Genomic DNA, 27149 nt, shown 5'->3' with positions numbered 1-27149 from the left:
GCATATAATTAGTATAGAAATACTTCCATTGAGTAAGAACATGTATTTGAAAATTCATATATGGAGAGAGAGCAGGTGCATGTAGCATTGGAAAGTAGTGAATTATAGATTCTACCTTGCTATATAACATAATTCGGCAAAAAGAAAAGGCTTAGAAACTGGTACTACCTGTCCTTCTCTATTCCTTCAGCAACATGTTTAGGTAACTGCCGGAGATCAGTGTCTGATTTGCGCAGTTACCACTTCTGCTTTCATAGGGGGTTGTAAGATAGAAATTCAAAGTTGTATTTCTCTTGATCCTTTTTCTCAACATCAAAAGGATTCCTTTGTGATAGGAAATTTTAAAAAATTGCTTAATTACCATGATAATGGAGAGAATAATGGAGTACATTAACAGAGAGCAAACTGAGTCTAGGGTATACAGGAATTTTAATATATTTGCACCTTTTTTGTAAGTTAAAACTATTCTAAAATAAAAGGTTTATTTAAATTAAAAAATGCTGATGATTTAACCATAACTTAGTTTACTAATAAATTGCTTGGAAAGAGTATTTTTATTCTGCTTTAATTGGAAGATCATCAGTTGAACCTCTTTTCCCCAACCTTTTTTTTTTTTTTTTTTTTTTTTTAGGATTCAAGATGACCAACGAAGAACCTCTTCCAAAAAAGGTATGTTGTCTCAGCAGTCTATAAGCACTTTTTTTTTTTTTTTTTAACAGAGTTTAAAGGACCATTCTGTATTGTTTGCTTAATTTTTACTCCCTTGCCTTTATAAAAGTAATAGCACCTGGGGGTGGGGGAATGCAGTGTGTTAGCTATTATATCTTACATACACTCTATATTTAGAATATTTGTAGATTTGTATCTTTTGGAAAACATTTGTGATGAATATTTCCATCTTTTTCTGTGTCTTACTATGTATGTGTATGTTTGTTTACTTAATAAGTAGTAACTGCTATTGGGCTTCATTCTAAAAGACAGCATTATATAGTGGTTCTCCACTTGAATTCATTATTTATCTTTAATGCAACATGGTTAAATTACATACATACACAATGTCAAAAAAAGAGATTACTTCACAAGTTCCTATATTATTCCTTTTTCCTAATTTAAATTCCCATTATCATATTTAAAAATTACTTCTATATTTTTTAAAGATTATAGCTAGCTAGTTCTTAGAGTATGCCATTCCCTCCGAAGTTGTTTTCTAACTTCATTTTTTTCCCCTGTTCTAGATCCCTACCTTAATTGAGTTTAGTCACTATTACTTATATTCTATAAACATACACAGGCAATGAGTGTTACAAAAGGGTAACATAGTTTCTAGAAGGAACTTATGATTCCGTTGAGAAAGTAGGGTGTTTGCATATTAAACAGTTAATACTTTAAGTGTGCTATTTAGATAGTGTCATAGAAATTTCTATCCTATTTTAGAATCATATTGTTCCACAAAATGAATAAAGAATTATACTGTCTTACTTGGGGATTTTTTTTTTTCTTTGGAGGATGGAGGGGGGCGGGTACCAGGCATTGAACTCAGGGACTTTTAACCACTGAGCCACATCCCCAGCCCTTTTTTGTATTTTATTTAGAGACAGGGTTTCACTGAGTTACTTAGGGCCTTGCTAAGTTGCTTACGCTGGCTTTGAACTCGTGATCCTCCTGCCTCAGCCTCCCAGGCTGCTGGGATTACAGGGGTGCACCACTGCACTGGGCAAGAATTAATTATTTTAGAAACGTGAGAATTACTATGTGTTTCCTCAAGTAGTCTTTTCATATTCTGGTCTAATGTTTCCCCCTTCCATTTGATAATACTATGATGTTACTAATTAATATTACAAGTTGAAGTTTATTTTGCCCACTTTTTTTTTTTTTTTTTTTCAGTGTTGGGGGATTTAGCCTAGGTCCTTCTGCATGTTAGGCTGGCATTCTACCACTGAACTATATCCCCAGACTTTTATTTTGTTTTGAAGAAAGGCTCTTAAGTTGCCCAGGCTGGCCTCGAACTCTTGATCTTCCTGCCTCAGCCCTCTAAATAGCTGGGAGTACAGGCATGTGCTACCATGACTGACTGGAAACTTTTTTTTTTTTTTTTTTTTAATAAGGGAAGCTGGGTGTGGTGGCACATGCCTGTAACCCCAGACACTCAGAAGGCTGAGGCAGGAGAATTGCAAGTTCAAGGCCAGCCTGGGCAATTTTGTGACACCCTGTCTCAAAACAACAAATAAAAAGGGCTGAGGATGTAACTCAGTGGTAGATCACCCCTGGGTTCAATCTCTAGTACCACTGGGGTAGGGGGAATGCATAAGGGAAACTAATAGAACCTGAAGTTTATACTAAACATGGATAATACCTTACTTTGCAGTCTTCCTTTGGTATAGGGAAAACACTTAATATTTCAAATTTATGAAGAAGTTTCTTATTTCATAGTTTGTTCAAATTTCACCAGTTATACATGTACTGTGTATGTGCATGTGTGTAACTATGCAGTTTTACCATGTAACTTTTTATCACGTAACTACCTATCTAGATAGGTATCTGAACCATCATCCTGAAACTATGTTAATGTTACTCCTTTGTAGTCACATGCACCCCTTCCCTCTAGCCCTAACACCCCCGACCCCAACAACTCTTAGTCTGCTTTCTGTTTCTATAACTTATTTCACAGTGTTATATAAAGGAAATCATGCAGTTGTTTCTTATATCTTTTTTTCTTTTTTTTTTCTCCCAATGCTGGGGATTGAACTCAGGGCCTTGTGCTTACAAGACAAGCACTCTACCAACTGAGCTATCTCCCCAGCCCTTGTATCTGTTGTTTTTTTTTTGTTGTTGTTTGCTTTTTTTATTCCTGAACTGTATTCCATAGTGTGGAATATCATATTTTTTATAAACATTTACCTTTTGAAAAACATTTGAGTAGTTTCCAGTTTGGGTTTATTATAAAGCTGCTATGAACATTGGTTTTAATTTCTTTAAGATACATGCTTAAGAGTGCAACTGCAGGGTCATGGGGCACATCTGTGTTTAGTTTTTGTTGTTTTTTTTCATTTTTAGTTTTGAAAGGAACTGCATGGTTGTGCACGCCTGTAATCTCAGCTGCTCAGGAGGCTAATATAGAAGGATTGTAATTAGTTCATGGCCATCCTGAGCAGTTCAGCAGGACCGTGTCTCAAAATGAAAATGAAAAAAAAGAGTACTTGCCTATGCAACCAAATAGAAGAGTACTTGCCTATGGTGTGTGAGGCCCTAGGTTTGATCCTAGTGCCACACAGAAAAAGAAAAAACAGAATCAACTATTTTTCAGAGTGGGCTATACCATTTTGCTTGCTTTTTTTGTACCAGGGATTGAATCCACTGGTGTTTTAACCACTGAGCTACATCCCCAGCCCATTTTTTATTTTTCATTTTGAGACAGGGCCTTCCTTGCTAAGTTGCTGAGGCTGTCTTTGAACCTGCTGTCCTCTTGCTTCAGCCTCCCCAGCTGCTGTGATTACAGGCATGCTGCACTATACCTGACCCATTTTTTTCTTCTCTTCATCAGTGTATGAAAGTTCAGTTTCTCCAAATCTTCACCAGTGATTTTTACTACTTGTTTTTTTAAAGCCATTTTATTCTGTGTAGTGATACCTCATTGGAATTTTGATTTGCGTTTCCATAATGATAATGCCCATTAAGGTATGAAATAGTGCTGGGCACAGTGGCCCACATCTTTAATCTGGTGACTTGAGTTTTTGAGACAGGAAGATTGCACATTTAAGGCCATCCTTAGTAACTTAGCAAGTCCCTAAGCAATTTAGCAAGACCGTGTCTCAAATATAAAGGGTTGGGAATGAAGCTCAGTGGTAAAGGACTCTTGGGTTCAATCACCAGTACTTCCACCCCCAAAAAAGATACCAGATAGTTTGCCTTTTTAAGACTACTGTACTTTAAAACTACAATAATAACTACTGAGCCTATAAGTCTTACTTGAGAGATGTTTCAGAGGTCTCAGTATAGAGCTCCTTTTGGGAACAGCTTTGTGTATCTTTAGGAAGAGCGGCACTCAGTTCGTTTTTTTAATCTCTTTATAGGTTCGACTCAGTGAAACAGACTTCAAAGTTATGGCACGAGATGAGTTAATTCTAAGGTAAAGTGTCCTTAAAGCCTTTCTGTAAAATATTGGATGTTCACTCTGTATTATAATGTTTATCCTTAGAGCAAATATTATTTTGTTTTTAAAGTTAACACATCTTTAAGTCATTTGATGTCTTTTTGAACCTATTTACTGTGACCCATTTCTTCATTATATGAACACTGAGGAACATACAACACTTTACAGCATTAGCTTGGGTAACTTATAGACAAACAGAATTTGAATTTTTTTTTCTTGTAGAGGTAAAATGTTCAGAGTTGTTACTTAGGAGGCATTTGTGTGTGTGTGTGTGTGTGTGTGTGTATGAATGAAAACTTGGTGTAAGGAAAGACCCAGTTCTAATTTTCAGTTTAACAAATCAATAGGCTTGTTTTGATATAGTTTTTCTTGTTGTATATATAATTGAAAAAGTTGTCCCAAAAAATGACTTTCAGTTATGGAAGGAATGCGTTTTTTACTAATCATGGGAAATTACTCTTCCTTCTAGGGTTGACCTTGGCCAGTACATTTAACTTAATGTCCAAAGGGTTGGATTAAATTGTTTTTGAAGCTCATTTCCAGCTTTGGTAGAATATAAATATTTTACCAAAGGAGATTATCAAGTTCAATATTATAGTATTTAAATGTAAGGAATCAGAAAATGGGGTATTTTCTGTTTTATAACTTAAGTATATTCTTTTTGTAAATTATTACTGTGGTTAATAAGTTTTTGACTTAATAACCTTTTAAAAAGTGAGTGTTTTTCAGGGCAGCCACTGGAAAGTCATTGAACTCTGCTTTCCCTAGAAATTTCAAAGAATTTTTATTTAAAGAAGTAAGCAAGTTTAACAGTATGAAAGTAGGGAAGAGAAAAGATGTTTTGTGTGTTAAGGAGAAGGACAGTGAGCTTAATTTCCAAGAGTCTGATAATTTCCCCTTTCATTTGTACTAAACTCTATAGTGAACTTTAAGCTTCATCTTCCTTGGTTGTGATCCCATGTGTAAGACAGTTTCCACTGAACACCTTTATCACCCTTGTTCTCTTCTGCTGAGAAAGACACCTGTGTGGAATGTAACATGTTATTTTGTACTTCTGCCATTATACCCTCCTTGCTGATTATCCCTTCTTAGGTAATTCCTCTAGTCTGCAATCCAGTTTTTTTTTTTTTTTTTTGGTGCTGGAGATGAAGCCCAGGGGCTTGCACATATAGTAGGCAAGTGCTCTATCTCTGAGCTCTATCCCCAACCCCCTTTTTTTTGGAGATAGGTTTTCTAGGCTGACCTTGAACCTGCAGTCCTCCTGCTCTGGTCTCCTGAGTAGCTGAGATGACAGGACTGTACCATGACCTGGAGTACCCTATAATAAAATTGGCTCTCACTCTTGCCCAGACTGACTTTGAACTTTTAGGCTCAAGTGATCCTCCTGCCTCAGCCTTCTGAGAAGCTAGGATTATAGGTGCATACTACTATACCTGGTATGTGGTCTTTTTCTTGATTTACCTATCAGAGGAAAAAAAAATCAATAATTTGCTGGGTGTGGTGGCATACACTTATAATGGGAGGCTGAGGTGAGAGGTTCTCAAGTTGAAATAAAGGTTTAGCCTGGTATGGTAGTGCATGCCTGTAATCCCAGCAATTATTAACTAAACTGTCTTTGGTGCAAGATTAGGATGAATGGAAAATACACAAATATACATTAATGAGGTAGCAATATGTGGTGACATACAGTAGTCTGTGATTTCTATCTTGATATGGATGGTTTTGCTTGAACATTTTATATATTTTAGTTCCTCTGAGATAGTCCCATGTCCCATCCCTGCCTTTGAAACTGGGGATCAATCCCAGGGCCTAACACACAATAGGCAAGTATTCTACCACTCAGCTGCATCCCCAACCCTTTTAAAATTTTTATTCTAAGGCAGGGTCTTGCTGGTTGCCCAGGCTGGTCTTGAACTTGTGATCCTCCTGCCTCAGTCTTCCAAGTAACCCTGCAAAAAGAAAGAAAAAGTTAGAGAAAGGTCTTTATTGTTTTTCTCCAGTAATGGCCAAGAGCTGCTAATCTGTATATTGAGGGCAGAAGAGTTAACAACTAGGAAGAAAGGCTGCCTCACCCTGGTAGCACATGGTATTTGTATTACTTGATGAAGAACCAGAAGGTAGACATTTGAAGGTTTTCAGCACAAAGAAGTAACAAATGTTTAAAGAGATGGAAATTCCGATTACCCTGATTTAATCATCATATGTTGTATACATGTATAAAATTATTGCAGTGTGCCTTGTAAATACGTCTAATTATTATATCAATTTTAAAAGTAGGAAAAAATTAATACTTTGAGACAGTCACATGGTATTTTCACAAAAGAACATATCTCATATGCCTATATCTAGAGTGTTTCCAGCAGAGAGCACTTTTCATTGGTTCCTTTGACCTGCCTTCTATAAATTGAAAAGGAATATGAGGTGATTAATTTATTTTTGGTTTAAATTAGAATTGTAATTGTCTCACAATTAAAAATCAGCAGAATTTTCAGTATTAAGTTTATGGATATGATTTTCTAGATTTAATAGAACCAATTTCAATAAAATAACTAATATGTGGATTTAATTTTCTACTAGATGGAAACAGTATGAAGCTTATGTTCAAGCTTTGGAGGGCAAGTACACAGATCTTAACTGTAAGTTTGAGTTGTAGGCTTTCTAAAGATTATGTGAATAGTCGTCACCTTTTAGATTGTTGTTACAAAGGATCATTTTAATTCATTTTACTAAAGCAAATGTAATTTCTACTCAAGCATTTTATTATAAGAATTGTCCAGGCACTGTGTTGAGTACTGGGAAAAATTAAGTGCTGGGTTCTGAGAAAGTATGTATTATGATAATACCTACTTGAAACTTTACTTGATGTGTACTCCTTCTACATAGGAGTTTAAATTGAACCATGAGTTATTAGTCTAGAAGGGAGCTGTGTTGAAGCAACCATTTATGAGAACTTAAATTGTAATGTTAGGATAGAGCTACATATTTATAGATTTTTTTTTTTCAGGGTCTGCTAATAGTAATACCAGTGAATTTAATAATTTTCAACCATTTTAGTCTCACTTTTCACTGAGTAACATTATTTGTGAGTGTAAAGACCAATGTAATTTTCCAAGTCTAGAAAGCTTAATTCCCTGACATTTTAATAATTATGTAATTATATTCATGGAAGTTAGGAATATCATGAATTATTATTTTTTGGTACCAGGGATTGAACCCAGGGGCACTGAACCACATCCCTACTGCTTTTTTATACTTTGAGACCGGGTCTTGCTATGTTGTTGAGGCTGGCTTTGAATTCATGATCCTTCTTCTTCAACCTTAGATGTCACTGGGATTACTGTGCCTGTGCCACCTTGCCCAGCATGAAAATTTAACATACTATTTGTCCATGAAGTTACTGGCAACTTTTTATATTGAATAGGTTACAAAATACCAGTTGGCATTTTTGTGAATATTATACACTATACTATATACTATAAACAAATGCAAATAATGTCATTTCTTGTTTTTGTTTTGATCTGTTTTTTTGTATTTTGTGATACTGGTATTGAGCCCTGTAGCAGAGCATGCTACCACTAAGGTACATCTCAGAACTTTATTTTTGATTTTGATACAGGGTCTCAATAAATTGCTGGGGCTGGCCTCGAATTTGTGATCCTCCTGCCTCAGCCTCTCAAGTCACTGGGACCGTTTCCGATATTCTGGGTAGAAACAGATTAGACTAGGAACTCAACTCAATGTAATATTAGGTAGTCATGGAACATAATATCATTGCTTCCTGAAAGAGCTCTCATCAGCATGAACAAATATCCTTGTTATAAAAATAGGAAGAAAACTAAAGACTGGATTGACCCTGGATTTTATTAATTTTGACAGATGTCATTGGATCTTTCTTTTGGTTAATACACTTTGATCTTGAAATTATATTCATAATGTTTGATTTTTTTTTCTTTTAAACATCAGCAAATGATGTAACAGGCTTAAGGGAGTCTGAAGAAAAACTAAAGCAACAGCAGCAGGAGTCTGCACGCAGGGAAAACATCCTTGTAATGCGACTAGCGACCAAGGAACAAGAGATGCAAGAGTGTACTGTAAGTACTTCAAATTGTGTAAACCTTTAGTTAAGGGAACTGGATTTTAATCCAGATTATTGCATGTTAATTTCAAATACTTCCTGGTAATGGTAAATATAAATGCCTATTTTAAATGTTAAGGTGTAAAACTAGGAGCAGTAAATGTGAAGTCTTCATAAGTAGTTTCTCATCATTAGATTTTAGATTTTCATTTGTGGCCAAAAAGGCATTCTCTGAAATTTTCATGCTTTATTAGAATTAGTATATATGATGTCCAGATATATTCTCATGTAGCTTGATATCTGAGGGTGTAACTAATTTAAAAACACACACACATTTTTCTTTATTGCTCACCTTCCACTGTCTAGGCAAGGTATCTCATTCCTTTATTTTCTACTCTTGACCCTCAAAGAACTGTTAACCCTAGTGTCAGCAACTTCTGTCTCCTTTTTTACTGCTGGAGCATTCACTTTTGCTGTTTGACATGTGTACGTAGATCTGAAATCTAGTGTTACATTTGATTGTCTACCTCTGATAATTTAGACTCAGTCTGAGATTGTCTTTGACAGTGCTAGCCATTTCTTTTTTCGTGTGTGAATATATAAAAAAACATAAATTTTACTTAAAAATCAGAGGCAAAACTACCCTTGTTTCTATTTTTTTTTGTACCAGGAATTGAAATCAGGAGCAGTTAACCACTGAGCCATGTCCCCTGCCCTTTTTTTTTATTTTTTGAGACAGCGTCTCAAAAATGGTAGTTGCTTAGGGCCTTGCTAAGTTACTGAGGCTGGCTTTGAACTTGAGATTCTCCTGAGCCAGAGAAGTTATAGGCGTGTGCCACTGCACCTGGCTTGTTTTCAGAATCACAATGTTTCTTCAATTCTGTTTATTTGGTATCTATTAAAATCCTATGTATTATTCTGGTCACATGGAGATACTAAAAATATATTTAGTGTGTACGTGTGTACATGCATTCCTATTTCTGCTCTCTCTTACAGAATGTACTTTAGGGCCCAGTCATGATTCTTTGACTTTCTGTTCAGAGAGCATCTGCATTTCTTCAAAAGTTTTTATTCTTTCTTCCTTCATTTCATAGCATAAGATCTTCACACATATTCATTTTCTCTCTCCCTCTCTCTTTGCAGTACTAGGGATTAAATCCAGGGTGCTCTACCACTGAGCTACATGTCCCCGGCTCTTTGTGATTTTTAGTTTTGGTGCTGGGGATTGAACCTGTGGCCTCACACATTCTAGCAAGTGCTTTATCTTTGAGCTACATCCCCTGCACCCCTGTCCCAGACCTTCCTTTTTAATTTTTATTTTGAGCAGAGACTCAATGAAGTTGCTCAGTCTGGCCTTAAACTTTTGATCCTCCTGCCTCAGTCTCCTGTCACAGGGATTATGCAGACGCCACCATGCCTGGCACTTTTTCACTTCTTACTTGACTAAAGAGTAGCCTCTGTGATTCGCACCCCCAACTCGTTTCCACTTTTCACCCTTTTGTTTCTCTCAGTTTAGTTTCCATTCCAACACCGCTGCCTTTTTTTTCTGTGAGCAGTAATGACTGTCTTAACAAGTAACCTGGGAGAGTGAATGGACGGTGTAATGTCTTGTGTCGCTCCAGTGTCTTAAGTTCTTTCTCTCTTCCTGATTTCTGCTCTTTACATCATAGTTCAGGTACTTTTTACCAGTTGCCTAGACTATGTTTTATTGACTCATGTCTGAATCTCCAGCTTTTCTACAGAGTGGCAGTTATGATCATTATCATGCTTGGTTGACGCCTGGTGGACAGTACACCATAACCCTTTTACTTTTTCAACCTGGATTTTAAGATTATTTCAAGTAGAACCAACCTTTTCCAGCCACTTTTTTTTTTTTTTTTTTTTTTTTTTTTTTTTTATCTCTCTCTTGGACGGTGCAGCCAGTTCTTTCAGTTATTGTATACAGAGAGAGGTTTTGTTGACAAGGCAACAGGGGCAAAACCACAAGGAAAGGGCAGGATTATATGTGGCAAGTAACATTGAAGTTTCAGGTGAGGGTGAAAAGAAAGAGATGAGAACTTGGGATCTTGAATATTATTCTGGGTAAGAGGGAGCCACTGAAAAATTTTGAAGCAGGAAATTTATGTGATTGATCAGATTAGTATTTTAAGTTGATCACTGTAGCTCAAGTATGGAACATAGATTTTCTTTGCAACAAGAAAACCATATGGTAAGTTCTTAAATAGTCCAAGGAGGAGGGAGGAGTTCAAAAGAGGTAATAAAACCACTGGTGATAGAGAATGGGAGGATAGGATAGATATTTTTGAAGCACAATCATTACAGATTGATCAGCTAGGTATTGTTGGGGAAGCACTAAGGACGATTATGGAAGGAATCACAGTTGGATCTCAGGTTTGTCTTTTTTATAACTGAGAAATCATGCTATTAAAATAGAGCCTATAAAAAAGATCAAATTTTAAAAAGTATAGTGTTAGGAAAATTGAGGAAATGCAATCCCATCCCACCCCCGCAAAGGTAAAGAAATTGACTAATAGTGTCAAAGGCAAAAGTTAGTTCCAGAAAAATAGCACTTTAATTTTTGTTTTTTTATTGGTACCAGAGATTGAACCCAGGGACACAGACCCACTGAGCTGCATCCTCAGTCTTTTTATTTTTAATTTTGAGACAGGGTCTCTCTGAGTTGCTGAGGCTGGTCTTGAACTTGGGATCCTCCTGCCTCAGCCTCCCAAGCCACTGGGTTTACAGGTGTGTGTCACTGTACCCAGCCTAAAGTAGGTATTTTAAATTGTTTGGATTTGGCAGTTAGGATACTGTGACCTACTCTGGTGAGTCCCATTTTAGCTGAGGGTTGGGCAAAAGAAAAATTGCAATGATTTGAGTAAGAGCTGATATATCAAAGATACATGACTAAAATTATTTTTTAAATTAGGTTTAGTTAACACTGGGAATTACTTAGTGATTATTACGCAAGATTGAGAAAGTGTAAGATGAGACACTTCGGAAAATGTATAGGTTCTATACGAACTATTAAGTGGGTGTTTAGAGATACAGAATTTAAAAGGTAGAAAATGTGGGAATAAGGTTCCAGAGGGAAATAGGAGGAAGACAAGTTAAATAGTCGGAGGGACTAATCTTCAGCAGAAGCGTTTCCCCCTTTCCTTCTTGAGAATGGAAGAAAATTGATAAGGATTGTATTAGATAGTTACATAAGTAAGCTTTTTTTGTTTTTTGTGGTGCCGGAGATTGAACCCAGGCCACACCTTACAAGTGCTCCACCCCTGAGCCACACTCTCAGCCCACTCTCTTGGGATTCTTATAAAACTTGTTTAACTCCTTATGTAGAAATAAACATTGTTTTCGCTATCCTCAGTGGTTTTCCTATTTTTCATTTAGTCTTTTGCCAGTCAACTCAAAATAGCATAGGAGTAAAACTGACTTTAAAAGCACTTCACTCAGTGATTTCTTCCCCAGCATGTGGAATTTATTCTAGTCATATTTGCCTTTCTTTTCATGACAAAAAGTATTAACTGTTGGAATTTTGCAAACCTAAATATAGCAACTATGTAGAAACTATGTTTGGAGGTGGGGATTTTTTTGTTTCATTGTTGGTTTTCATTTTTTTGAGATTGGGTCTTACTCTCTTGCTTAGGCTGGTTGAACTCCTGGACTCAGACAGTCCTGCTTCAGCCTCCTGAGTAGCTGTGACTACTGCCTGCCAACCTTGCATGACTTAGAAAGCACATTTTAATCTGTGATATTAGTATGTGATTTTATACTATATGACATGCCTTGTTCCTCCTGTATTAAATTATCTTAGTAGTTGACTTATATTGAATAAGAAGTTGTACTCTTTTGTTCAAATAAACTAACTTTTAAAAATCAGCATTAAGGTAAACATTGTTTCTTTTTCTTTTTCTTTTTTTCTTTTTTTTTTTTTTTTTTGCAGTGCTGGGGATTGAACCCAGGGCCTTGTGCTTGTGAGGCGGGCACTCTACCAACTGAGCTATATCCCCAGCCCAACATTGTTTCTTTTGTACAATGAAATAATGATTAAATATATTCCCAGTCCACTTAGTTATGTTTATGCTTTGTACTAAAGCTTTGGTAGGAAATTTTAACCTTCATCCCGTTTAAAAACAGCCTTAGTGTGGAGCAGAATCTTTAACCATTTCTACTTTGGGACGATGAAAGTGATGAATTAAATACTAATAATCAACTGTAGTCAAAATTGAAGTTTTCATGTGCAAATAGAGGGTTCTTGAATGGTGGGAGCCCCTCTCCGCTGAGTGCCAGGAGGCCTAAGAACTAGAGTTCCAGTCACAGTTCTGGCAGTGACCTACTGTATCCTTGAACAGTTGGACTAGGTCACTTAACTTCCAACTTTATAATTCAGTGATTTGAATCTGTACAGAAGGAAAATAAAAAGGATATGTGCTTTGACTTAAGGTACTATGGAATTTTGCTTTTAGAAAGGTATGATGCCAACTTATGTAACTATATGTACTGTATGTTTTTAAATTTAGAAATGCAAATGTTTTTAAGTTATAATCTCATGTCTGGTATATTTTGAGGGGAATTTATGATTTTTGAAATGTAGAATAAAACAAGTAATCAAAGACTCCACTGACTTTTTTTTTGTGGTACTGGGGATTGAACATAGGAGGTGCTATACCACCGAGCTACATCCCCCAGCCCTTTTTATTTTTTGATACAGGGTCTTGCTAAAGTTGGCAAGGTTGGCCTTGAGCCTGTTGTCCTCCTGCCTCAGCCCAGTTGCTGGGGTTACATGCATGCGCCACCCCACTTGGCTCCACTCGGTCGTTTGTAATTAATATTTCAAACTTTGCCCTTTTTTAGTGTATGTGAGCATCTGTAGTAAATATAGCCTTGTGTGTGTGTGTGTGTGTGTGTGTGTGTGTGTGTGCACGCACGCGCGAGGTGGTGGTGGTTTTGTTTTTGCAATGATAAGACTGTCTGGCTTTGTTTCAAAGTCCCGAATAGAGACGCAGTCAGATGGTCACAATTCTTGCAGGAATAATAATCTTTAATTATGGTTCTTTTTAATATAATTGGTGCTTTTTCTAGTGGGTTTGTGTGTGTACAAGGATTGCAGCCAGGGCCTTGGGCTCATGCACTTTGTCACCTTGTCATCAGTCTATTCCCTTTCCCCCCTAGGGAAAAAGTATTAAGATCAAAGGGGACAGGGATTTAATAAATGAACTGGTAAATCAAGTTAATGCAAGGGAATTTCCCCCATCATTTTATGTTTTCTTTGATTTGGTAGTAATTATTTCTTTTGCTTTGCACAGACTCAAATTCAGTACCTCAAGCAAGTCCAGCAGCCGAGTGTCGCCCAACTGAGATCAACAATGGTAGACCCAGCGATCAACTTGTTTTTCCTAAAAATGAAAGGCGAACTGGAACAGACTAAAGACAAACTGGAACAAGCCCAAAATGAACTGAGTGCCTGGAAGTTTACGCCTGATAGGTAAACAAATCATACTCCCCAGTCAAGACTTCCCTGACAGTCCCACTACAAGACAGCTGTGGTGGGACAGCCAAGTACTCGTTTCCACACCAAGACTCAGACTTTTTGAGCAAAAAAAAAAAAAAGGCCACATTCTTATACCGTGCAGCTTGTAATGGTTAATGTAAAACTTACCCGATGAACCTTGTGTTTCAGCTTTTTTCTCTTCCCCTTCCCCTTGCTTCTGAGGCCTGATGTCGTCGGACTATTCCGAAGAAGAGGCCATCTCCGAAAAATTCCCCTTCTAGAACATGTAGACACTTGAGAAATGTTTCTGTTTGAAGAAAATAGAGGGAGAAACAGAAGTCTTAAGTCTGTGGCACACTGTGTCTTCAGACAGTTTGGAGGATTGAAAACCTAGAGATTTAAAATCATGAATTGAACATGTAAAATTCCAGTAAAATGTAAAAACGGAATATGCATCGCTCTTAACCTTGAGCATAATGACTTAGAGACACTGTGTATCAGTTTTGCCAATAAGACTGTGGACTTCGTGATTGTTGTTGAACTTCTGGGTCAAAACTCAAATGAGGTGATTTTGCCGTTAAAGGGTTTTTTGCTGAGAACCAACTTTAATAGTCACGAGAAAATCAAATAACAGATGTCCATACAAGTAGTGCATATATCTAACCATTTAGCTTAGGGCTCTATATCACATAACGGAGCCTTAAATCAATGCGGTTTTCATCAATGGTTTGTTCTTTGGTTGCAAAAACTAGACAATCTTAACTGAGGACTGTATAAACATGAAGGTGTGGTATCCAACTTCAGGTTTAAACTGTTTGAAGCATTATAAACATTCATTTCACAACTAGATTGTATAAGGATATTGGCTGTGATGAGACTCACTGCATTATTTTTTTCCAGTAGTGAACTTTATGAAACCCCATCCCATTCAACAGGCACATGTCAAAAGAGCATTGTTGTTGGTGTTAATGGGGGAATGTGTTCCTTCATTGTATTTGGGCCTTTTGTATTACACTCTTGATATTAAATTAAATGTGCCTTGGAATAGTTGGTTTTTTTTTTTTTGTTTTGTTTTGTTTTTTTAGTTTTTTTTTTTTTTTTTTGGTTCTGTTTTTTTAAGTTCAAGGAATACTATGATTTTGTTGTATTCTTAACATTTTAATTTTGGGGGGCTGTGGAGAGCAGATTCATTTTGGAAAATTGTTGCTGTGCTCTTCAAAGTGAAGGAAAAGTCTATCTCATTTTTAAAAGACCTACTTTATTCCATCTGGTATCATAAAAGACAAGGAGACTTGATACTTGTTACTTTTTGACACTTTGTCCCAGGATATTGTAGTAGAAATTAATGTGGGACAGTCTCACAGGGTGTCTGCCAGAAGATTGGGGACATAATGTGTTGGAACTATGGGCTGGCCTAACTGAGACATTTTGTGAATTGAAAAAAGGTATAGTGACCATTTCTAGCAAATTCATTTGATCATTTAGATAAATGAGGCATTATTTTCTTCATGCTTCCATCCAATCCTGGAGGTGAATTTTTTTCGTCAGAACATTGTGTAAGTCACCAATTTGAATTTTCGCTTGGTGATAATGGAGTCTGAGATGAGTGGAAGATAAATGTTCCAGCTTGTCCCAACGTTTAAGTGCAGTTTTAACAAGGTTGACTTAAGTTCTCTCTTAATCATTCAAATCAATTGTAAGTATCTTGTATGTTTGTGCTTTAGGGAATTTGTGGGGCAGAGGGTGGGTTGAGGTGATTTGTGTTAAGCAAGAAATTTGTTTCTAAAAATTGTTTGTGAGGGTTGGAGGGTAAGTAACCGAATCTGTTTGAAATTAGCTTATTGTGCCCACATTAATTCTTTTGTATTTATTTTGTGCCTTTTAAGATCACAGTAGACATGGCCTAAGTATATTTATAATAGGTCAAAATGTAGTTCATAAAATTTATCAAATAACATGTACTTAAATTTAGCCAGCATCTTTCTTTGCCACTTAGGTAACAGTCACTTTGAGGTCTGTGGACTTTTATTCATGTTATTGTTAAACTTTTAATTAACAAGATAATACATGCTTGTATGTAAAATTGAAACACTTGGAAAAAGGTGGAAATGAAAAGTGAGTGTCACTCCTGGATGTGACCTCTTTCTTCCACATTCTGCTCTCTAGGAGCAGTAGCCACTGTTAAATTTCTTGGATATCATCAAGATAATTTGTATGCATACACAATCATTTTATGTGTATTGATTTTAAACAGATGTGATCATATCATACATACAAATGACTTGTAGATCCCTTTTTTATCTCTTGGGCATTTTTTAGAACATAGAGATTACAATATTCTAATGGTTACATAGTATTTCCATTTTATTAAATAAGCATAATTTATTTTAATAAATTTTTTTTTCTGTAAAATTAGGCTATCAGCCAAAGTTCGTCGGGTACTATAAATACATCATTAATCTGAAACAAATAATGCTCCATCAATAATAACCACTGTGTATGATTTCAAGTAGAATGGGGTTTTGTGTGTGTGTATGGTATTTTTTTCCCCCCACTTTACTATTTTTCTGCTCTAATTTTGTGGGAGAAAGATGCCCTGAGTTATATTGTCCACTTTAGTCAAAATATTTTATTCATGTATGTAATGCATACATTTTAGTATGTATTTCAGCGTATGTCAAAGGGTATGTTTTAGTATTGGGCAGTTTTCAGTTTGCATTTAATCACATAGGTAATTATGTGCACATTGTTGCAAAATAGCCTGCCTGGCTCCCTTCACCTCATATACAATATTCATTCCTTCATTCCTTTTTAAAATCCTTCTCTTCAAGTATTTACCATTATATTTGTTTTGTGAGTTATTTGATTTTGCAAATTATGTGTGTAATTTAAAAATTACTTCAGAAACATTTGAATGAAAGGAGTGACCCTGACTTTTTATTCATCTTTCAAACACTAGTAATTAAGTTATTATTGTTATTACTATTTTTGGAACCAGGGATTGAACCCAGGGACACTTTTACCACTGAGCTACATTCCCAGGCCTTTTTAATTTTTTCTTTGAAACAGGGCTTCACTAAATTGCCAAGGCTAGCCTTATATGGGGCAATCCTTTTGTCTCAGCCTCCCAAGTTGCTGGGATTATAGGCATGCACCTCTAGTCCTGGCTTTCATCTATTTTGTATGTTTTGTTTTGTTTTCCAAACATTTTATTTACTTATTTAGTGATGTCATGCTGGGGATCAAACCCAGGGCCTTGCACATGCTAGGCAAATACTCTACCACTGAGCTACCCCACTCCTCCCTTTTTGCTGGGGACAGGTGCTGAGGTTTGAACCCAGGGCCTCACAGGCTAAGCATAGGTTCCACCACTGAGTATGACCCCAAGCCTTTTGTGTGTGTGTGTGTGTGTGTGTGTGTGTGTGTGATGTGCACCACACAAATTGTATGTGAGATAATAAAAATGACATAAAATTACAGAATGTTAGAAAAAGTGGTTTCGTTAGTGTTTATCACTAATTTTAGAAATGATAGTGTTATCTTAGATCAGCCATTTTATAAAAAGGTTACTTTTTAAAATCTTTTTTGCAATAAAATTTTTGATGTTTTTATATGGGGTTGTCAGGTCATTAATGTATTTTACAGCTCTTTTTTCCTCATCTTTATTAAATTCATACAGAAGAATTTTCAGTTTAGTTGGAAGACAACGGTGCTGTATACTTTGCAAGAAATAAAGTCGTTGGAGCATTGGCAGCCAAGTAGAAAGAATTCCACTATCTTTTTTAAAAAAAGATTATTAGTTGTTGATGAACATTTGTTTGTTTGTTTGTATGGGGTGCTAAGAATTGAACCCAGTGCCTCACACATGCTAGGCAAGTGCCCTACCACTGAGTCACAATCCCAGCCCCTCCACTGTCTTTGACAGTGGTGTTCATTATATCTCTTTGTTGTTATTGTTATATCTTATTTCCTCATTGTTTGATTTCTAGTTGCTTGTTCATTGGAGTCTAAGTCTGAGGATGCTAATGAAAAATGAGATAATTCTGGAGCTACAGTTGCAATGAAGAACACCAACTAATAGGATTGAAATATAAAACCCTTGTCATGTGCTAACTCATGAGTTTTGGCTGTAATCATTTGAATAGTATTAAACTAGGTTTTACTGTTCCACAGATTTTTGTAAGGAAACTTAATTACAGGCTTTTTGTTGAATCATATTAGGTTAGGACACAATCTGTGATAGGTAAAAGAACTTTGCCACACTACTTGATACAATAAGAATTATCTATCCCTATCTAGTGCTCCCATTTTTAAAGTTCTAAGTCTTGATAGAATTGGATGCACTCAGGGGCTGGGGAGATAGCTCAGTAGGTAGAGTGCTTGCCTTGTAAGCACAAGGCCCTGGGTTTGATCCCCAGCACCCAAAAAAAAAAAAAAAAAAAAAAAGAATTGGATGCACTCAGAAGTTATGTACCAGGCAAGTGCAGGCCCTATTAGAACAAAGAAGAACTAGAATTAAAATATTTTTAACCAAGAAGGTCACTTTGGACTCAATCCAGTGAGATGGATGTCAGACTGTTCCTATCCACATCACAATGTTAGTATCACAATTATATACTTAAATCAGATACCTTTAAAAGTGATATTAATTTGTATCACTATTGCTGAGGCTGAAGTAAAGCCAGAACATGTTATTGAGAACCCGTTATTAGGGCTTCTGACTATACTTCTGCAATTGCTGTGCATGTGCTTATAGGTTCTACAGTATATGGCACTAGCTTATGGAAATGGATCTGTTGAAAGTTTGGCATTCCTAATTTGGCAGATATTTCCATGTTTGTATCATTTGTCCTAAGTAATCCCTGATCTTTGTGACTCTTGGTTGATCTTTTATCAACAAAATCTAAGCTGCTAATTTTAAAACTTATGCCTCAGTTTGGCAGCTTAAAAAAATACATTATGTATGTATGTGTACATATATATATCATATAAAAATTTAAATGAGCCTGGGCGCAGTGGCACATGCCTGTAGTCCCAGCTACCCAGGAGGCTGAGGCAGGAGGATCAGAAGTTCAAGGTCAACATGGGCAATTTATTTAGCAACACTCTGTCTCAAAAAAAATCAAAAGGTTTGGGGCTGTAGCTCAGTAATAGAGTGACCCTGGATTCAATCCCCAGGCTGGGAGAAGAAAAAGTTCAGTGAGGAATTGAGAGTGAGTGGAAAAAAAGCACCGCTCCCCACAATCCCCCTGCAGGGATCAGGCCCAGGGCTGCACCCCCAGCCCAGGAAGAGTTTTAAGGCTTAAAATAGTTACTAAAAGTGCTTCACTTAACAGAATTTATATATTCTTTTTTTTTTAATATATACTTTCTGGTTGTTGATGGACCTTTATTTATTTATATGTGGTGCTGAGAATCAAACCCAGTGCCTCACACATATTAGGCAGTTGCTCTACCACTGAGTCACAATCCCAGCCCTAGATATATTCTTGAGAAGTATGAAATATTGATGTGCCAGAGAATCTAAGAGGAATCTATATGTTTTTCTAGCAAGAATAAATATATTTCCATTCATTAATAGGTATTTTAAAGAACGTACATTTATGATTGTTACTGCATGTACCTTTTCAAGAACTTTTGTTTGATAAAGCTAATAAGGATCTGAGTGTTATTAATATTGGTATATCCAAGATGTGTGTTTCTTGTTGCTATTTCAAATGATATTTTGGGTTGAAAATAGATTATTGATGTAAAAGAAACAAAAAATGGCTCTTTGGGTGCTTTCTGTATAGGGTTTATTTTTGCTACTGTATAGGCATAATACTGACATACAGAAGATGGACATGTTCCAGAAAAGAAGATGGTAATTATAGGGTGGCATTTATTGTGAAATAGTTATGTTCTGTATATGTTTTCAAAGAAGGTTATAGAGAACTTTATCTTCATTTTGTGATGGTTGGCTCTTTCCTTTGCAGCCAAACAGGCAAAAAGTTAATGGCGAAGTGTCGAATGCTTATCCAGGAAAACCAAGAGCTTGGAAGGCAACTGTCCCAGGGTCGTATTGCACAGCTTGAAGCAGAGTTGGCTTTACAGAAGAAATATAGTGAGGAACTTAAAAGCAGTCAGGATGGTAAGGGGGTTTTGGAAAGTTTGTTTACTTTGCACTGGCTTTAAAACACTGCCAGGCATGATCACATAGGTTAGATTCTGTGCATGTTGTTCTCTGGTTATATAAAATTGTGAATGAAACATTTCTAGTTAAGTCAACAAACAGCTATTTAATTTTAGGATTTTTTTTAACCCTCTCCTAATTGCTTATTGCACACATTGCCTAAGAAATTTTTAATTTTAGAAAAGTACTTTAAGATGAAAAATTATATTTGGTGTTTGAAAGGTCTTTTTTTGTGTGTGTGCTGGGGATTGAACACAGGGCCTTGTACATATGAAGCAAGCAAGCACTCTACCAACTGAGGCTATATCCCAAGCCCTGAAAGGTCTATCTTTAACCATTTCTCTTAAGTGTGAATCTTAGAAATGTTTGTCAATTTCCAGTGATCTGAAAATAATATAATTGTTATTATTTATTGGGTCCTAGTGAATAAGAGATTTAATATTTAAATTTGCTACCAACCCAAGATTGTTATCCTCCATCCGCTTTTGGGCAAGTGTGGCTGCATCCAGTGCTCTCTGTCCTGTTTGTGAAGAGGATTAATAGAAAGGCACATAGCCAAACTGAGCATTTAAGCTGAGGAGTAGTATAATGGTGGTTAATTGCAAAGAGACTCAGTGGCCAAGTAATATCTTTAAAACTACCTTTCAATTGGGCATGGTAGCAATCCCAGCAACTCTGGAGGCTAGGGAAAGAGGATCACATGTTGGAGGCATGTGTGGGCCATTTAGTGAGACCCTGTTTCAAATAAAAAAGGATGGGGTTAATTCATACTACTTGTAAACATGTTAACTAGGGGATTTTTATATCTTAGTGAGGGGTTTTGTTTTCCCAAAGCCTTTTACATACTTAATGGACATGTGTATTTTAACAGTCTCTTCGTAGAATTTTATGTGAGTTTTGTTCTTACATGTGGAGCAGTCTTTGGTAACAGCACAGGCCTCTTTGGAGGGTTGAAGAACCATACTGTCCTGAGGACTGGACCCACTGTAGATTTAAGACACTGGCTAAGGGTGAGGAGTAAGCGGATTGGCTGTAGTGAACCCACAGGTAAATGTGGGTCAGGTTTTTCAGGCTATAGTCAGTTGTGTGTAGCAGGATGGCTTGAATCATTTTAAACTTGGTTACTTTAATATATTACTTGAAGTATCCAGTTTGCCCCCAGACTTATTCCTGAATGGCTATTTAAAAATTTAAAATGTGGTATTAGCATCATTGTTTCTTAGCTGGTTGTGGTGGCACACATCTGTAATCTCAGCCACTAAGCAGAATTGAAGTTCCAGGTCAGCCTGGGCAACTTAGCAAGACCTGGTCTCAAAATAAAAAGATGAAAAGGGCTGGGAATATAGCTCAGTGGTTAAGTGCCCCTGGGTTCAATCCCCACTATCTTAAAAAACAAAACAAATTATATTTCTTTACTTACTGAGCATTTATTGACTGCTTGGCTTTGTGGCAGGTACTTAAGAAATATTCTTAAATGTTTTAAGAGATATTAAAGTAGGTTTGACTCTCCTTTGCACAGAACTGAATGACTTCATCATTCAACTTGACGAAGAAGTAGAAGGTATGCAGAGTACCATTCTAGTTCTTCAGCAGCAACTGAAGGAGACACGCCAGCAGTTGGCCCAGTACCAGCAGCAGCAGTCTCAAACCTCAGCCCCAAGTACCAGCAGGACTACATCTTCTGAACCTGTAGAACAGGCAGAGACCACAAGTAAAGACTGCAGTCGTCTGGCAAACGGACCAAGCAATGGCAGCTCCTCCCGTCAGAGGACGTCTGGGTCTGGATTTCACAGGGAGGGGAACACAACAGAGGATGACTTTCCTTCTTCTCCAGGGAACGGTAATAAGGCCTCCAACAGCTCAGAGGAGAGAACTGGCAGAGGAGGTAGTAGTTACGTAAACCAACTCAGTGCGGGGTATGAAAGTGTAGACTCTCCCACGGGCAGTGAAAATTCTCTCACACACCATTCAAATGACACAGACTCCAATCATGACCCTCAAGAGGAGAAAGCAGTGAGTGGGAAAGGTAACCGAACTGTGGGTTCCCGCCACGTCCAGAATGGCTTGGACTCAAGTGTAAATGTGCAGGGTTCAGTTTTGTAATATTTTTCCAGCAAATTTTTATACAGTGTCATTTAATTTGGGAGAGGATACTGTCCAGAAAATTGATGCATACTTTGTCACAACTTGCCTTTTTATGGGTGTGTTTTTGTTTTGTTTGATCCCCCCCCCCCCTTTTTTTTCTTGCTTCAATACCTCTGCCACTTTGGAAATTGTAACAGTTAATTACTTTGAATGTTGCTAAAAGGACATTTTGTGTAGGGTCAAGTTATTTTTATATGAGTTAATGTGAAGTTGTAAATGGAAATCTTAAAGTATAACACAATGATGTCTGTATAAATCTGTGTCTCTAGAACCCGTGCTGTGTAAGGGCATTCTTCCTCATGCTGTTATATACTTCTGCACCATTCAAACTTGTTAGAGTAGATGTGGGTTTATGACTGCCAAGTTTGCCCAGTACCGTAGATTTTATCACTAAAAGTTGAACTTGTTGATGGAATCCTATAGTAGTTTCAGTGTTAGATACAGTTTTTTCCACCATACATCTGTGCATTTTCTCTTTAGGTGACTGAATGTTTAAGATATTTGTGTGCATAGTTAACTCAATTTTTATGAACTGTTGTATCCTGTTAATGCATATTGCTCTGTGACTCCAGTATATCTTACCTGTACTGACCAAACCTAAATAAAGATTTTTATTGTAACTCTTTATCTTTGGTATAATTTTTTTGTTTTGTTTTGGGTGTGTTTAATATTTTTCACATTTTCATTGAATTGCTGAATTTCTAGTCATTATCCTTTAACATGTCACAAAGCTGAAATTTACGTATGTCCATCCATCAGTTTTGATTGTGCACATGATTATTAAGTCGTGTTTTTTTGCAAATTGAAGTTGAAGCTTAGGACTACACTTTAATGTTTCTTCCCGACATAAAAATAATCATTTAAAAATATTTGAAAATACAGAAAAGTCTAAAGAAAATAGTCACCTAAGAATTTTTTAGGTTTTAACTGAAAAGCAATTTATTTTTGTGACCTGATTTCAGTTAGTGTATCCTTGCAGTTAGTGATGTTTGTTTTTGAAACATTGGCCAGTACTGTTGGGTTTCACAAACAACATGTCTGCATATATCACATCACGAAGTCTAAAGTTGGCTCCATTTTTTTCCCTCCAACGTAATTACACATTAAATATCAAGGACTAAGGCATCATATGTCTTTGGAATTCTGTAGCTTTTCATATATGGTTGAGATAAAACATGTCTTCTGCTAGAAGCAAAATAGTTATTTTAGACAAAATTTGTAACTGGTGAAACTTGGGAGTGGAGTTATAACAATTGAAACTGAAAATGACTACTATATTTTGTTTATCTAGTTGACATATCTGTGAAAATGATTTCCTGGGCTGTGGATGTGGCTCAGTGGTAGAGTGCTTGCCTAGCATACACAAGGCCCTCGCTTCAGTCCCTAGCACTGTGAAAAAATAAAAAAAACTTTTTCCTCCCATTATTGGATATTGAATTTGGGGTTTTGTGTTTGCTGGGCAAGACTTCTACTGTGCTGTATCCCCAGTCCTTTTTTGTTTGTTTGACACAAATTGCCCAGGCTGGCCTCAAACTTGGGTCCTACCTCAGCCTCCCTAGTTGCTGGGATTACAGGCATGTACCACTGTGTCTGGCCTGCACTGTCTTTGATTAAACTTTTGTTCATTCTTCTAAAGTGAATGAAAAATAATGTATAATTTGAAATAGATTTTTATATAATTAAACATTTTGATGCACACTAAAATAATATTCCCTGAGTAGGGTGTGGTGGTGGTACATGCCCATTATTCCAGCAACTAAGGAGGCTAAGGCAGGAGGATAACAAGTTCAAGACAATTTAGAACCTGTCTCAAGATTAAAACTTTTTTTTTTAAAGAGCTAGAGATGTAAAGCATCTCTGGGTTCAATCCCCAGTACTAGGGGCACAGGGGAAAACTATGGAATGGAATTCCTCTATCGTGTAGTCATTGGTGTGCAGTAGGAAATTAAGTTTTCTGGGAATAATGCAATTTTATGACTAAACTTGTACAGACTTTTTTTTTTTTTTTTTTTTTTTTGCGGTGCTGGGGGTCAAACCCAGGGCCTTGTGCTTGCTAGGCGAGCACTCTACCAACTGAGCTATCTCCCCAGCCCTTGTACAGACTTTTTAATGTGACATTACCAGTTCTCATGTTTCTGTCCAATCTGCCTTGAACAACTTAGAGGTCGTGTGGTTGTACATAGTCATTATTCCTTGTTTTTGGAACTGGATGATTTATTTGCTGATGTGATTGCTGGTAAGAAAACATGTGGTATCACCATATCCAGGCTGAGAAAGTGGCTTCTGGAATAGTGGGTTTGAATCCTGGCATCACCACTTAGCTATAACATGACTGGGCAACTAACCTCTGGTTCACTTTCCCCTGTAATAGCATTAAGTGAGTTAGAACATGCTAAGTGCTCTTTAACGATGTCATCTTAAACAAAAATGCCATAGGCTGGGTGGCTTCAACAGACATTTTACTTTTGCACAATTCTGGAGGCTAGGAAATCTGAGATGAGTTTGACCCGCTAGCTGATGGGTTCCTGGTGAGCACCCTCTTCCTGTCTTGCTGTATCCTCATAGGGCAGAAAGAGAGCCCTCTCTGTTTCTCATGTCCTACCCAGGAGGGCCCCACCCTCCCTAACGACCTCCCTAATGCTGTCACTTTGGGAGGCAACACGAATGGTGGGGGCACCAACGTGCTGTCCACATCAAGTGCCAGGTACACAGTGACTGCTGTTAGCCACTACTGTGGCCACAGTGAAGTTCAGTCCTGCAAGTCCATCTCCCTTGGTCAAACTACTCCAAACAGAAATTTTTATTATTTGAACAGTTTGCTGAAAAAAGGAGAGATGATAGCTCTAATTAAAGAATCCTTTAATTTTCCAACGCATCAGTGTTGGAGCTGCCAAGGCTTTAGGGTGTTACATCGGAGCTCCCTCAATAATGTCCACCTCAAAGCTCGCAGCTGAACTACGATTCCGCAATTCCAAGAGTTGAGGCACTGTTAACCTCCCTTCATTTTTTCAGAAAAAGAGAGATTCCCGAGTCAGAAATGCCAACTCAAGCAATGACTGCTGTGACAAATGCTTAGTTGGGAATAGAAATGGCAATGGAATAACCAAAAAACTGCAATTATACAGATTTTAAGTATATAGCTAAAGGCACAGGTTGATTTAATGGATTTAGTTAAGTACTGTCTCCTAGAAGTAATTTGGTGGCTAGGAGCAAAGCTTAGTGGTAAAGTGCTGGCCTAGCAGGCACTAGGCCAGTGTTAACCACAGCACTGACCAAAAGCGTGTTTGGGGGAGTGTTAAATTTGACCTGCGAAGGAAATATCAGTCTTGGGGCAAGAGGAATAAAAACATTCTACAAGCCAGGTGCAGTGATGCATGCTTGTAACCCCAGCGACTCAGGAGGCTGAGGCAGGAGGATTTCAAGTTTAAAGTCAGTCTTGGTCTTAATGAGGCCCTCAGCAACTTGGTGAGTCCCTGTCTCATAAAGGGCTGGGAATGTAGCTCAGTGGGAAAGCATCCCTGAGTTCAATTCCCAGTATCCAAAAAAAAAAAAAAAAAAAAAAAAAAAAAAATCACAAGTCTTGCCTTGGAGGATGGACCAGTTGACATACATAAAATAGTGAATGCCACTATGCCAGCACAGGGAAGACTTCAAGAACATACCTGTGTGAGTGCTTATTACACAGAGCTCAGTTGATGAGCTCAGTTCTCAGCTGTATGCAGCTGACTACTCCAGTATCCGAGATGCTTTTACAAAACTATGGAAAGTGACTCTGACAGCTTTGTCTCCAGATGTTCCCCATTTCTCATGAACAGCTGTTTGTTCCCTGCAGTCCATCATTATTCACTACTCTTATGATGGCACTGTCTTGGGCATTCATCTGTCCCCATGTTATACAGCTCTGGATAAAGTAAGTACTTCTGATTTGGACCTATTAAGGGGCAGCTGTGACGAGGGAAGTGTGGAGCTGCCCTTAATGGTGAGGGGCACACTGCCAACCTCCATCCCGTGCAAATCCACTGGGAGGAACCACTTGTCACATGAACACCAATTTGCTAAGTGGTAGGCTGGTGAATTCTGCCTCATATCTAAAACCTGACCATGCAACTCTGTTTATGAAGCAACCAAGAATGGTTGCAAAGCCCCTACAGCACAAGCTGGCTCTGTAGTACCAATAACACAGTGGCTACTCGTAAGCACTTGGAAATGACGGTGGTTAACTACCCACTTCCTCTGCTAAGCACACCAGGTAGCATATGATTCTACATCTAATTTAAGAATTTTTTCTCTTCATCTTCTTTCTTCCTCAATATTCATAGCCCCCATCTGGCCCATACATATTTTTTTTTGTCAATACTGGTGAGGAGTTATAATGAGAACTTCCCAGAAGACAGGTGCTGCTTGCCACTCAAAAAAGCAAAGTTACCTTCTCAAGATTTCCTCTTAAGCTGGTTCTAGAGAGAGCCTCCAGGCAGGAGACAGGGAATATATTCTTGTCTCCAGAAGAATATATTCATATTTAATTCCCATAATGTGCTAGGAGCTATATAACAAGGTCATGATGTACAGCTTATAGTCCAGGAGAGGAGACAGATGAAATTAGGAGTTATATGGTAAATGAAAGATAAGGTTAGGTATAAGACACCTGGAGGCGGGGCACCAAATGCAGGAAATTGGAAGCTTTCCTGAAGTGAAATTCAAAGAGGGTAGATTTCTGACTTGGTAATAGAAGATAGTTGTTAAACCACTCCCTGAGATTTTAAACAGAAGAAACAAAGGTGGGAAGAATTAGATATGATTTTGGCTTAGATATGTTAAATTTGATGTGATTACGGGAAACTTTTGTAGAGAGGACCAGTCTGCTCAAGAGACAACTAGGTAGGATAGAAGGATTTCAGAGCTGTCAACACCAGGCCGTAACTGAAGCCATGGAGTTGACTGGTATTACCAAGGAACTGATGCAAGCTGGGAACCTTGGGAAATATATTAAGGGGCAGTCAGAGTAAGACCACAAAGAGAGTGAAGACTGGCCAGAGTGAAGAGGAAATAAATCTGAAGGGGAAAGTTCTTTGAATTCCTTGGGCTCTCATATGCTTGGGAACAGGGAACAACT

At 37.4% G+C, this 27149-nt stretch overlaps 1 protein-coding gene across 4 annotated transcripts in view; it reads left to right on the top strand.

The window, feature by feature from the left end:
- Wtap (WT1 associated protein) overlaps window positions 1-22661 on the top strand; it is a 29840-nt gene extending 7179 nt beyond the window's left edge. For all 4 annotated transcript variants that reach the window (XM_047557698.1, XM_047557699.1, XM_047557701.1 and 1 more), the window contains exons 2-8: window positions 632-669; window positions 4071-4126; window positions 6728-6786; window positions 8114-8241; window positions 13535-13713; window positions 19695-19849; window positions 21411-22661. In XM_047557698.1, coding sequence (XP_047413654.1) covers window positions 640-669; window positions 4071-4126; window positions 6728-6786; window positions 8114-8241; window positions 13535-13713; window positions 19695-19849; window positions 21411-21994 — 1191 coding nt within the window. In that variant the 5' untranslated portion in view covers window positions 632-639 and the 3' untranslated portion in view covers window positions 21995-22661. The remainder of the gene's footprint in view (window positions 1-631; window positions 670-4070; window positions 4127-6727; window positions 6787-8113; window positions 8242-13534; window positions 13714-19694; window positions 19850-21410) is intronic.
- Window positions 22662-27149: the final 4488 nt, after the last annotated feature.

This window comes from Sciurus carolinensis, chromosome 7 (assembly GCF_902686445.1).
Source record: "Sciurus carolinensis chromosome 7, mSciCar1.2, whole genome shotgun sequence".
Classification (NCBI taxonomy): domain Eukaryota; kingdom Metazoa; phylum Chordata; class Mammalia; order Rodentia; family Sciuridae; genus Sciurus; species Sciurus carolinensis.
Note: the sequence above shows the minus strand (reverse complement) of the source record. Positions and strands in the feature narration are given on the sequence as shown.